Source organism: Rhinatrema bivittatum, chromosome 11 (assembly GCF_901001135.1).
Source record: "Rhinatrema bivittatum chromosome 11, aRhiBiv1.1, whole genome shotgun sequence".
NCBI classification, from domain to species: Eukaryota; Metazoa; Chordata; class Amphibia; order Gymnophiona; family Rhinatrematidae; genus Rhinatrema; species Rhinatrema bivittatum.
In genome coordinates this window covers 3,463,052-3,477,318 of record NC_042625.1, presented here as the reverse complement: position 1 = coordinate 3,477,318, position 14,267 = coordinate 3,463,052, and the positions used below count along the sequence as shown (strand labels likewise).

Genomic DNA, 14,267 nt, shown 5'->3' with positions numbered 1-14,267 from the left:
ACCGAGGCCTTCCATCTTCGCCGTGAGTGGAGCACACTCCATTTGCGGCACACGGGGGCCTTCCATCTTCGCCGCGAACGATGCGCTGAGGCCTTCATCTTTGCTGCAAACAGAGCGCGTCCCACAGAATACGCCAAATTCTGCGCTCCGCAGTAGCGCAGAATTCCCCCAGGACTAACAATACTTGCAGTTTTTCCATAATAGTGATGCTCTGTACTCACCCCAAGTTTCTAATGAAAATGTTGTCGGCTTTTCATATAAATCATGCGATTATGTTCTTTCTGAGGTCACATGCACATGAGGGTGAGAAAGCCCTTCATTCATTAGACCTTTAGGGCCTTGGCTTACAATTGAAAGAGTACTCATTCACATTGTCATGCCTCACAACTTTTCATCTCTTATGGCTCTAACAGACTGGGTGTAGCAATTTGAAGTGCATTTTGTCTTACTGGCTAGTGGACTGTATCACTTACTACTACACTCTGGCTGGCCTCTAAATCTCAGATGCTAAAGCTCATCAGGTGAACATCATGGCTACATCAGTGGCTCATTTCAGAGCCATGCCTATCGAAGATATCTGCAAAGCTGAAGCTTGGTCATCAGTTCACTCCTTTATATCCCATTACTGCCTGGACAGTCTATCGAGAAGTGACCGTAAATTTGGGCAGGCAGTTTTCTGCAGCCTGTTTAAACAAGAATTGAACTCCATTGTGGAGAATGGTTTACTGGGTAGTCATCGCTCTGCTGCAAGCCTCAACCTGAGACTTCCTGTGTGTCATGGCTAGTTCGGCCCTTCTTGTTGATGGAGAAAACAAGTTTGCTTACATAAATAGGATTCTCCATAGACAGTAGGATGCTTACTACTGCCCTCCTCCCTGGCAAGTCTGCTACCAAGCTTAAGTTCAACTCTACTGAGGGGCTCACAAGTCAGCACCCATTCAGGAACTCCCACACATGCTCAGTGTGAGCTAGGAGAGAAGGGTCCATTCAGCATCATTGAATGATGTCACCCTCGTGTCACGACTAATTGTTCATGCTTTCTATGGAGAGCCCCGTTTATAGTAAGCAAACTTGCTTTCAACTGATATGAAAAAGTCTGCAATCAGATGGATTGAAAATAGAAATAGGTAAAATAATTCTATTAAATAACAGAATTAACAGAAAATTGTGTGGGTTTTTTTTTGTTTTTGTTTTTTTTTTTTTTGCGGTTTCCCTTTTTCAGGTCTTGCAGACTTCAAGCCAGGTTACTGGGTTGGAATCAGATACGATGAGCCTTTGGGGAAGAATGATGGAAGGTAAAACATGTTTGGATTTATTTATTTATTTATTTGAAAACTTCTATACCATTGTTTAGTAATGCACCATCACAATGGTTTACAATTAGGCACAAAATGTTTGGTTTATAAATTATCCAGAAGGTGCCAAAAAATGTTTCGCATACATGCTTCAATAATGTACACTAAGTGGAGAGCGGGTTGGAATTTCCATTTATATGAATAATAGGATAATCATATACGTTCTATACTGTCCTTCTCTTAATGTAATACTTAATTGTGATGAAAATAATAAAGTAAGCAATTATGCTTTTGGGTGACTTTCAGCTGTGCGTAGGTATGAAGCCTGGGCAATCCTTTTATTGTCATCTTCTCTTACTATATAATTTCAGTACAGAGATTTCTTAGCCAGCGAAAGGAAACCTACTTCATGGTTTTCAGCATTAAGCACCATCTAAACAGGGTTCCTCAACACCTAATCAGGTTTTCAGGATGTCTGAAATGAATATACATGAGATAAATGTGCATGCATTGCCTCCATTGCATGCAGATCTTTCTCATGCATATTCATTGTGGATAGGTCCAAGAAAGCAAACCAGTAATCGATCCAGATGGATGTCAGCAACAAACACAAGTAGATGGATCCAACAGTGGCCAATCCAGGTCACAAGCACCTGACAGGATCCCAACGGATAGATAGATTCTCCCAGTCCACTTTAATAATTGTTTATGGACTTTTCCTCCAGAAACTTGTCCAAATCTTTTTGAAATACAGCTACACTAATAGCTTTCACCACATCCTCTGGCAACGAATTCCAGAGCTTAATTATGCGTTGAGTAAAAAAATATTTTAATGATAGTTTAGAAATTTCCAATGAGAGAGCGGCTGCAACATCACGGGATTAAGGTTAGGGCAGCCTGACCACTGGCACCAGACAGCAGCGCGGGGAGCACATGCAAGGCGCTTCTGCCCCCTCTCACCAACAGGAAACTGCTCAGGTGGGTACTAGCGCCAATCCCTCTGCCCGCCCACCTCCACTGCCAGCAGGAAAGAGAGAGCGGCTGCAATGCCTGCCCCTTTGTTCACCTGAGGTGTAGGAAGATTAAAGATTCTGTCGCTCTGATTTATCACGCCCTCACCAGAGGACTACCTGAAGGCACCACCACCTGAGGTAACCACCACCCTGTACCAAGAGATAACCAAAGGAACCTACCCAAGGGATCTGCATACTCCCACCCTCTGCCCACTGACAACCCACCATCCATCATCTGAGTCTCTGTTGCTGCAGGCCGCTGTGAACAATACAGCTCCCAGGGTCTCCTACATCTCCCACACAAGTACCTCTTAAGGGAAGCAGCAGGCAAACAAAGACAGAGATGCAGCAGCGGAGGCAAACCGGTGGCAACTCAGCAAGTGAGACAACCACAGCCTGCCCACCATCTCCAGCCGTGGACTCTGAGGGAGGGCAAAGCAGCAGCCAATGAGGAGAGTGGTGGACTCTGTCAGAAGGGGACAGCAGTGGATAATGAGGAGAGCTGCAGAGAGAATCCCCTAAAGAAGCAGGGCAAACTCTATCAGCAAATTGTTTGTTTCAGTGTTAACAATTGCTTACAAATTTCTGGTAGGAAGGGATAAAGCTACATTAAAATATATAGATAGAAACATAGAAACATAGAAATGACGGCAGAAGAAGACCAAACGGCCCATCCAGTCTGCCCAGCAAGCTTCACATTTTTTTCTCATACTTATCTGTTTCTCTTAGCTCTTTGGTTCTATTTCCCTTCCACCCCCACCATTAATGTAGAGAGCAGTGATGGAGCTGCAACCAAGTGAAATATCAAGCTTGATTAGTTATGGGTAGTAGATATATATAGTAAGAACATAAGAAATTGCCATGCTGGGTCAGACCAAGGGTCCATCAAGCCCAGCAACCTGTTTCCAACAGAGGCCGAACCAGGCCACAAGAACCTGGCAATTACCCAAACACTAAGAAGATCCCATGCTACTGATGCAATTAATAGCAGTGGCTATTCCCTAAGTAAACTTGATTAATAGCAGTTAATGGACTTCTCGTCCAAGAACTTATCCAAACCTTTTTTGAACCCAGCTACACTAACTGCACTAACCACATCCTCTAACAACAAGTTCCAGAGCTTTATTGTGCGTTGAGTGAAAAAGAATTTTCTCTGATTAGTCTTAAATGTGCCACTTGCTAGTGTTTAGTTCCCTCCCGCCCTACCCACCTACTCCTAGAGTTTTTTTTCTACTAAAATAAAGGGAAAAAAGGGGGAAAATTGTTAGTAAAACAATCATAGAAAAACTCAAAAAAAAAAAGCCAGTGAAAGTGACAGAAAACTTCAAATCCACAAAAGCAATACATTCACTCAAGAATTAATGATCTTCATCACCACGAATGTCAATGTTGGATCTAATAACTTTTTTGTATGTTTTTTGTTTTTTGACTTATTTTTCTTGCGAGCGCAGAATACGGAAGCTGATGTTGGGAGCGCGGGAGGCACGGTTGCTTGCTCTTGGAAGAGCATGAGCCCTTGGACCACAGCTAGACCAGGGAAAGAGTCCTGGGCACGCCGTGGGAGGTGAAGTGTGCCAGCACGGGTGGAACCAGAACAAGACCAGGACAGCTCTCTGCTGAGCCCACACGCACCAGTGAGACCCAGCAACACAATGCTGGTCTCTGGAGTAGCCCTCCGGCCACTCAGAAGCCTTTTTGGATCCGCCACTTGGGAACGACGAGTGTGTGAGGCCAGACGGAGGCTGAGGGCAGGACAAGACAAACAGGCACACTGGAATGTAGGAATCTTCGGACGAGGACTTGGAACGTGGAGGCCCAGACGAGGAAGCTTGGAACTTGGACCAGGACTAAAGATACAGGTCAGGGAGGAAGCAGCTCTAAGACCCTCCGAGGCTGGGCAGAGGGTACAGGACTCAGGAATAAAACTTGGAACTCAGAATTTTAAAAGCAAGGGTCCTCTGGAGGCACAGGCTGCTGGCGAGGAGAACATCAGGTTCAGGACATTGGGACTCATGAGGACGACAGAGCATCTAGACCTCGGGATCTCAGCACTCTCTGGAGATGACATCAGGACCTCTGGACATTTGGGGCGACCAAGACGCAGACCCTCGGGACATCTAAGGCATCAGGGATGTCAGGACTTCTGGACATCTGAGGCGTCCGGAAGGTCAGACAGCAGGGCGAGGAACCTCTAGGCCAAGGGACTTCTCGGACACGGAACATCTTGGAACAGCTGGACACCTCGGACACGGAACATCTTGGAACAGCTGGACACCTCGGACACGGAACATCTTGGAACAGCTGGACACCTCGGACACGGAACATCTTGGAACAGCTGGACACCTCGGACACGGAACAACTTGGGACATCCGTACCTCTTGGACAAGGACCATCGGAACGAAGAACATCAAGTTACCGGAGAGACGACGAGGGACATCAGGATTCAGGGCAGTGACTAAGGAGCTCCAACGAAGAACAGAAGGGAACATCCAGACATGGAGACAACAGGAACATAAGACGAAGTGAAGAACCAGGACAGGCTTCTGGGAAGGAAAGCTCCGAAGCAAGGCTTCTTGGAGGCAGGAACTCAGGAAAGGCATCTGAGCTGATGCGAACATGCTGAAGGACAGGAGCAAGGCCCTTCTATAGGGCTAATCCAGGAAGTAGGCGGAGACTGGCATCTGGTGGAGCAGCGGCCTCTTCCTGGAAGATGTAGTAGGCTAGATTGACAAACTAAAGAGTAGCAAATCACCTGGACTGGATGGTATGCATCCTAGGGTACTGAAGGAACTCAAAAATGAAATTTCTGATCTATTAGCAAAAATTTGTAACCTATCATTAAAAGCATCCATTGTACCTGAAGACTGGAGGGTGGCCACTGTAACCCCAATATTTAAAAAAAGCTCCAGGGGCGATCCGGGTAACTATAGACCAGTGAACCTGATTTCAGAGCCAGGAAAAATAGTGGAAACTATTCACAAGATCAAAATCGTAGAGCATATAGAAAGACATGGTTTAATGGAACACAGTCAACATGGATTTATCCAAGGGAAGTCTTGCCTAACAAATCTGCTTCATTTTTTTGAAGGGGTTAATAAACATGTGGATAAAAGTGAACCGGTAGATGTAGTGTACATGGATTTTCAGAAGGCGTTTGACAAAGTCCCTCATGAGAGGCTTCTACGAAAACTAAAAAGTCATAGGATAGGAGGTGATGTCCTTTCGTGGATTACAAACTGGTTAAAAGACAGGAAACAGAGAGTAGGATTAAATGGTCAATTTTCTCAGTGGAAAAGGGTAAATAGTGGAGTGCCTCAGGGATCTGTACTTGGACCGGTGCTTTTCAATATATATATAAATGATCTGGAAAGGAATATGATGAGTGAGGTTATCAAATTTGCGGATGATACAAAATTATTCAGAGTAGTTAAATCACAAGCAGACTGTGATACTTTATAGGAGGACCTTGCAAGACTGGAAAATTGGGCATCCAAACGGCAGATTAAATTTAATGTGGACAAGTGCAAGGTGTTGCATATAGGGAAAAATAACCGTTGCTGTAGTTACACGATGTAGAGTTCCATATTAGGAGCTACCACCCAGGAAAAAGATCTAGGCATCATAGTGGATAATACTTTAAAATCGTCGGCTCAGTGTGCTGCAGCAGTCAAAAAAGCAAACAGAATGTTAGGAATTATTAGGAAGGGAATGGTTAATAGAACGGAAAATGTCATAATGTCTCTATATCGCTCCATGGTGAGACCGCTCCTTGAATACTGTGTACAATTCTGGTCGCCGCATCTCAAAAAAGATATAGTTGTGATGGAGAAGGTACAGAGAAGGGCAACCAAAATGATAAAGGGGATGGAACAGCTTCCCTATGAGGAAAGGCTGAAGAGGTTAGGGCTGTTCAGCTTGGAGAAGAGACGGCTGAGGGGGGATATGATAGAGGTCTTTAAGATCATGAGAGGTCTTGAACGAATAGATGTGACTCTGTTACTTACACTTTCGAATAATAGAAGGACTAGGGGGCATTCCATGAAGTTAGCAAGTAGCACATTTAAGACTGATCGGAGAAAATTCTTTTTCACTCGATGCACAATAAAGCTCTGGAATTTATTGCCAGAGGATGTGGTTAGTGCAGTTAGTGTAGCTGGGTTCAAAAAAGGTTTGGATAAGTTCTTGGAGGAGAAGTCCATTAATGGCTATTAATCAAGTTTACTTAGGGAATAGCCACTGCTATTAATTGAATCAGTAGCATGGGATCTTCTTAGTGTCTGGGTAATTGCCAGGTTCTTGTGGCCTGGTTTGCCTCTGTTGGAAACAGGATGCTGGGCTTGATGGACCCTTGATCTGACCCAGCATGGCAATTTCTTATGTTCTTATGGCCCTTTAAAAGGAAGGAGGCGTGGCCGCGCACCTAAGGGAAGGCTGGGGGCAGGCTGCAGGACCTTGGAGAGCGGCTTCCCTGCTGCAAGCAGGCCAGACGTCGGCGGCTCCCTGCAGCGAAGACAGAAGCTGATGGCGGCTCCCTGCTGCAAGAAGAGGAGCTCCAAGACAGCCTCCGGGCCTTGGAAGAGGATCTCATCTGCGGCAGCCTCTCCAGGCCGGGAGGAGCAGCATCCGGCAGCGGTTCCAACCATAAGGAGCGGAGGTCTGCAGTGGCTTCCTGCTGCAAGGCAGAGTCAGCGGAGACTGAGCAAAAGGAGCGGCGTCGGGGAGCAGAGCAGGCCTAGCGGTAAACCGGACGGAGGAGGTAAGGCCCTGTCCACGGGTTGCACGGGCAGGGGCGCAACAGCTGTATAAAAGTTTTTTAATAAAAAGATATTAATGCAGAGGAAAAGACCTCAGAGCAATAGCAAGTGAAGTCCAAACTGCTTAAGGACTTACTGCTTGCATCTCAATAATTGGTCATAAAAAGCTCTGACCTTCCTTTTGTTCAAAATCGTCATTTTTATGAGATTTTGGTAGATATACATATATATAAAAAAAAAAACTTAAGCTCATGACTATGTCCATTCCCATCCACAGCTTCTATTTATATTGCTGATGTTGGCCAGCATTTCGCTGACGAGAGCACTGAGTTATCACAATAAGATGTTAGACGTTTTGATTCAATTGGTGCTCTGATGAAGTCTTGTTGGCAAAACACTCAAGGAATGGTCCAAAACATTGCAGCTGAGATTCACTGTACCTGGGGTGCGGCAGTCCAAAGGAACTGTATGTGTTGGGAGGTGAAGGGCTGAAGAGTATGGAAGAAGAGAGGGATCTTGGGGTCATAGTGTCCAGCAATCTGAAGATTGGAAAACATTGTGCAAAGGCACTAGCTAAAGCCAGACAAATGTTGGGCTACATAGAAAGAGGAATATCTAGTAGGAAAAAAGAGGTGTTAATCCCCTTATACAGGTCCTTGGTGAGGCCCGTTCTGGAGTCTGTATCTCAAGGTGGACAGAGATAGGATGGAGGCGGTTCAGAAAAAGGCTCGTTCAAGACCTCTCATGATCTTAAAAACCTCTATCATATCCCCCCTCAGCCGTCTCTTCTCCAAGCTGAACAGCCCTAATCTCTTCAGCCTTTCCTCATAGGGAAGCTGTTCCATCCCCTTTATCATTTTGGTTGCCCTTCTCTGTACCTTCTCCATCGCAACTATATCTTTTTTGAGATGCGGCGACCAGAATTGTACACGGTATTCAAGGTGTGGTCTCACCATGGAGCGATACAGAGGCATTATGACATTTTCCGTTCTGTTAACCATTCCCTTCCTAATAATTCCTAACATTCTATTTGCTTTTTTGACTGCTGCAGCACCCTGAGCTGACGATTTTAAATTATTATCCACTATGATGCCTAGATCTTTTTCCTGGGTGGTAGCTCCTAATATGGAACCTAACATCGTGTAACTACAGCAACGGTTATTTTTCCCTATATGCAACACCTTGCACTTGTCCACATTAAATTTCATCTGCCATTTGGATACCCAATCTTCAAGTCTTGCAAGGTCCTCCTGTAATGTATCACAGTCTGCTTGTGATTTAACTACTCTGAATAATTTTGTATCATCTGCAAATTTGATAACCTCACTCGTCGTATTCCTTTCCAGATCATTTATATATATCTATATTGAAAAGCACCGGTCCAAATACAGATCCCTGAGGCACTCCACTGTTTACCCTTTTCCACTGAGAAAATTGACCATTTAATCCTACTCTCTGTTTCCTGTCTTTTAACCAGCTTGTAATCCACGAAAGGACATCGCCTCCTATCCCATGAAGTTTTCGTAGAAGCCTCTCATGAGGGACTTTGTCAAACGCCTTCTGAAAATCCAAATACACTATTATTTATTTATTTATTTTAAGTTTTTTTATACCGATTTTCCTGCATAAAATGCATATCAAACCGGTTTACAGTGAAACAGAATGAGCAGGAAGTAAAATTCCTTAGTCTAATACATTTAAACGTCAATAATGAAATAATTTTAAACAAAGCAAAAAGCTAAATAACATTAATAAAAGTTAAAGTATTAACATAAACATAAATAGAATTATATTAGAAGGAGCACTACATCTATCGGTTCACCTTTATCCACATGTTTATTAACCCCTTCAAAAAAATGAAGCAGATTTGTTAGGCAAGACTTCCCTTGGGTAAATCCATGTTGACTATGTTCCATTAAACCATGTCTTTCTATATGCCTTACAATTTTGTTCTTGAGAATAGTTTCCACTATTTTTCCCGGCACTGAAGTCAGGCTCACTGGTCTATAGTTACCTGAATCGCCCCTGGAGCCTTTTTTAAATATTGGGGTTACATTGGCCACCCTCCAGTCTTCAGGTACAATGGATGATTTTAATGATAGGTTACAAATTTTAACTAATAGATCAGAAATTTCATTTTTTAGTTCCTTCAGAACCCTAGGATGCATACCATCCGGTCCAGGTGATTTGCTACTCTTTAGTTTCTCAATCTGTCCTACTACATCTTCCAGGTTCACAGTGATTTCGTTCAGTTCGTCTGACTCATCACCCCTGAAAACCATCTCCCGAACTGGTATCTCCCCAACATTTTCATTTGTAAACACGGAGGCAAAGAATTCATTTAGTCTTTCTGCAATGGCCTTATCTTCCCTAAGAGCCCCTTTAACCCCTCTGTCATCTAATGATCCAACCGACTCCCACACAGGTTTCTTGCTTTGGATATATTTTTAAAAGATTTTATTATGAGTTTTTGCCTCTAAGGCCAACTTCATTTCAAATTCTCTCTTCGCCTGTCTTATCAATGTTTTACACTTAACTTGACAATGCTTATGTTTTATCCTATTTTCTTCAGATGGATCCTTCTTCCAATTTTTGAAGGATTTTTTTTTGGCTAAAATAGCCTCTTTCACTTCACCTTTTAACCATGACTGTAATCGTTTTGCCTTCCTTCCACCTTTCTTAATGTGCGATATTTGATGAGCATAAGAATTCAGAAGAGGCTCGAAGTCTACAACAGCTCAACGTCGGCAGGCTCCTAGTCCGATACCTGGAAAGGTCGGAATCCGTACGGCAGACGGACCATCTATTCGTCCTCCACAGCGGGAAGAAGCCAGGGGGAAGCGGCCTCGCGAGCAACCAAAGCCTGCTGGATCAAAGAAGTCATCAAGGCAGCCTACGTAGAAGCAGGCAAGCCACCAACTTTACAAGTCAAGGCCCATTCTACTAGAGCCCAGGCAGTGTCCTGGGCGGAAGCCAAGATGCTGTCACCCGCCGAGATCTGCAGGGCGGCGACATGGTCCTCCATCCACACCTTCTCCAGGTTTTACCGCCTGGATGTTCAGGCTCGGGATGACACAGCATTTGCAAGGGCAGTACTAAGTGGGTCACGGGCAGCCTCCCACCCGGTTCGGGAGTAGCTTTTATACATCACATTGGTCCTGAGTCCATCTGCTACACGCTAGGAAATGGAGAAATTACTTACCTGATAATTTTGTTTTCCTTAGTGTAGACAGATGGACTCAGCATCCCACCCACGGCTGCTGTTATTCATGGAATTCTCAGGGGACATCCCTGGGAGCGAGTGATTCAAGGGTAATCCATGCTTCCCTTTTTCTAGGACACCCATCCTACCGGGTGTCGACGTTTCCCGGTTAAGGGCACTGGCGGTCTCCAGCTATAGCCAATTCAACCATTTCAAATTAATCAAGTTAACGAAGTTATAAAGTTAATCAAGTTATTCAAGTTAGTCAGTCACACATATATCCACAATGCTTTTTGAGGAGAATACAGAAGAGCTGCCCTTCCTGCAGGGGTATATGTACTAGGGCTGACGTCAGATTGAAATCTGATCAGTCTCCAACTGCTAACAGGAGTACACTATACCCATTGGTCCTGAGTCCATCTGTCTACACTAAGGAAAACGAAATTATCAGGTAAGTAATTTCTCCAATTTAATGACCAAGTTAATTTATTGCTGTAGATTTGTTTTATTTTTGTTCATTTTTGGATTTTGTATAATTTATAATTGCTTCTTTTTCACATAGTATTTTTAGTGTATCTCATCCATGGTGCTCTTATAGTAGGGTGAGTAATTACATCTTTTAAATAAAGAAACACAGGAATGGACTGGGATCCTGAGGAATTTGTAATCTTCACTGTAAAAACACTCATGAACCATTTTTCAACATTTGTTTATAAAACACATTCTAAAAAATAGATACTTTCAACTAAACAAGACATAATGCAATTAATGTGAATATATAAAGCTTGTCCAGGAGGAGTAAAGGAAAGTATGATTATTTTGGCACCAAAAACAAGGCACTAACATACAGTTACAATGAGAGTTGACAATCTGTTGTGTACTTGAAGCAATGGGAGACAGTAACTTGCCCAAGGTCCACTGCAAGTTTCCATAGCAGAAGCACGATTTGAACTCAACTCTCTTGGTTCTTCTCAGTCCATTATTCTAGTCACTAGGCCACTCACTTTCTCATTAAGCAGCCATAAAATTATCTCATGATGTATTTATTATATTAGTGAGTCAGTATCTAAAAATCAATTGAACCTTGAGATGATAGCTTTAATTATGTAAAAAATAATACTAACCTAGGGAGGGGTAAACTAAGAAAAGTTAGCCCATATCATGGAACAGCAACTTTTTAAAATATAGGTTTATGTTTTTTTGAAACCACTTTTAAATCTTATGCCTGATTGTCTGCTTTTAATCTTGTTAACTTTCTTTTCTTTACCTTTTAACCGTTGTCTGTCTTTATTAAATACCCCAAGTCTCTTATCCTGTTTGTCTTATTAGATTGTAAGCTTTATTGGGCAGGGACTATCTTTTTTTATGTTTGTACAGCACTGCATATGTCATATAATGCTATAGAAATGTTAAGTAGTAATAATTTTAGCTTCAATGAAAAAGAAAACCATGCACCTGCTTAAGCATGTTTTGAGTCCAGCCCTAAATGATACCCACAGTTTGCACATATTACAATGTAATGAGGATGGAGCTCCATAAACAAAAGGACCCTTTATTGAGATGGCGAAACCTTCTACTCTTTATATAATGGATGGATATTTACAGGGGTATCTTGATATTGGTATTGGAAGGAGGCAGGACAGATGATACACACAGTTAACTATGATGAATAGGGTCTCATATCAGGGAGTTTTGTCTGCTAATAGTATTTCCTTTAGCAGAGTGGTGATCCTGTCACAGGACTGAGCCACAAATGTGCTCTGGTAATCACAGATACAATGTGATCGGGGCCAGAGGAACTACTAGGCGAGCTAGGCCTGTGCCTAGGGCACCGCGATTTAGGGGGCGCCGCGGCAGGCGGCAACATTTTGAAAGGGCAAAAAGTGCCCTTTTAAAATTCTGCCAGCCTCCGCCTCACCGTGCCACTCTCACGATGCCCCACTTGTGGTCCAGCGGAGGGCCCGGGAGCCATCTGCCGCTCCCGGGGCCTCTGCTTCCACTAAGCAAAATGGCACCGGTGGCCTTTAGCCCCTAACATGTGACAGGGGCCAACCAATGGCACCGGTAGCCCCTGTTACATGGTAGGGGCTAAAAACCACCGGCACCATTTTGGTTAGTGGCAGCCGAGGCCTCGGGAGCAGCAGATTGCTCCCGGGACCCCACCTGGACCACCAGGTATTTTGTAAGTTTTCTTTTGGGGGGGGGGGGGGGGGAGGAGTCGGGGCTGCGGCTGGGGGCGGCGCAAGGCTTGAAGATGCCTAGGGCGCCCAATCCCCTAGCACCGGCCCTTAATGTGTTGGCCATATTTCTTTTTAAATAAAATTTCTTTAGGTTTCCTAATGAATCCCTCTTAAAATGTGGACTGTATTATCTTTTGGAAAGTATTTTGACTGAATTGCGCTTTACCATGCAAGATGTTTTCTTGTAATATTTTGTAAAATTTCAATAATATGGAAACAGATCCAGCACCTTTAAAGTTGAGGTTTGTAACTGCTTCAAAATTATTTTTAATTTCTTGCCTAGGATAATACTAATTTGCTCTCATTTGTTTTTCTTTTCCCAGTGTGAATGGAAAGCGCTATTTTCAGTGTCTGCCGAAATATGGAGCCTTTGTTAAACCACAGTTTGTCACGTTGGGAAATTTTCCCGAAGAAAACTATGGACTAGATGATGAAATGTGATTTGAAGTTTTGTCTACTGAGGAGCAGTATGGTGTATACTGTCAAATGGGTGTACTGAAGACTCTGAAACATGTTGCTGATCTATCTCATTCCCAGAAAAACATTGAGCATTACACACACTTTTGGGGGAAGACCAGAAAGCTTCTTTCTGGTTGTATCTCATTTCCTGTGAATGATGCCACCTTCCAATTCTCCTTGTCCACTTGTGCAGCAGTGCATATTTATATATATATAGATATATAGATATATATATATATATATATATATATGTCAACAAAGTGAATCATTTTGTAACTTAGTGAGGAAGTTTAATCTGAGCATCTTGTTTGAATTAGTTAAGACTGATGTGAGTTTAATGCATAAAAATGCATAGCTCGTGTAAACAAGCATTTCAACATTAATATGAGGCTTGGCCTGAGATCGTTTATCCCATTTTCAACAGTAGAAAATCAATTTCAAGTTTAAATGTTCACTACATTTGACTAGGCTGTTAATTATCAAGTGCTTTTTATTCTGCAAATGGGTGTTATTTTCTAGCCTTCAGTGTTCATACTAGAACTTTTGTAAACAAAAAAAGTTTTAGGAAAGGATAATGTTAAATTGAGCAAATGTAAGAAAATTATAATGAATTTCACTTTGTAGACATGCTTAACATATCAAAATACTGAAGGGGGCTATCAGAGGATGCATCACTGGACACGCCTGTTACCCATAGCTGTCAGCAATCTGTATACATATGTGGCCTGATCCAAGGTAACAGTCATTTTGTGCAGTGAAAGTTAAGGTAATGTTTTATCAGTAAGCAATGTTTCCCCTTACCATAAGATCGCTTCTTCAACAAGTCTCTTTAGACTCTGCTTTAATAAATTCCAAATTGCAGCATCCTACAACTGAGTTCAAGACTGTGTTCAAGAGCTTTTATTGGCATTTAGACCCATGAAGAGTATGGCTGATGTGAGAGAATGGTACAAATTATGAGACTTTGTTTCATGATTGTAAAAATTTATTAAAAATAAATGAGACAGTCCTTACTGAGGTTTTGATTTTGACACTAAAAGCCTATAATAATTAGAATTTCTAATGACCTTGATTAATTTCGCATTAAGCAATGCACACATTAGAGCTTTCATTGCTAGATGAAAGCTCTAATGCAGGACCTACCATCTGGAATGCCATGCCTCCGGACCTTTGACAGGAACCCTGTCTATTGACTTTCAGAAAAAAACTTAAGACATGGTTGTTCAAACAAGCCTTCCCCTAATCAAGGCTAGCAACAGCCATGTCTCAGATCAGATCTAGACCCACCAAGTACCCACCGTTTC

At 42.8% G+C, this 14,267-nt stretch overlaps 1 protein-coding gene across 1 annotated transcript in view; it reads left to right on the top strand.

Moving 5' to 3' along the window:
* The window catches only part of TBCB (tubulin folding cofactor B), a 143,998-nt gene extending 130,022 nt beyond the window's left edge, over positions 1-13,976 (top strand). The window contains exons 5-6 of the mRNA XM_029571028.1: positions 1,223-1,295; positions 12,828-13,976. Of these exons, the coding sequence (XP_029426888.1) occupies positions 1,223-1,295; positions 12,828-12,945 (191 nt within the window). The 3' untranslated portion in view covers positions 12,946-13,976. The remainder of the gene's footprint in view (positions 1-1,222; positions 1,296-12,827) is intronic.
* The last annotated feature ends 291 nt before the right edge of the window (positions 13,977-14,267 follow it).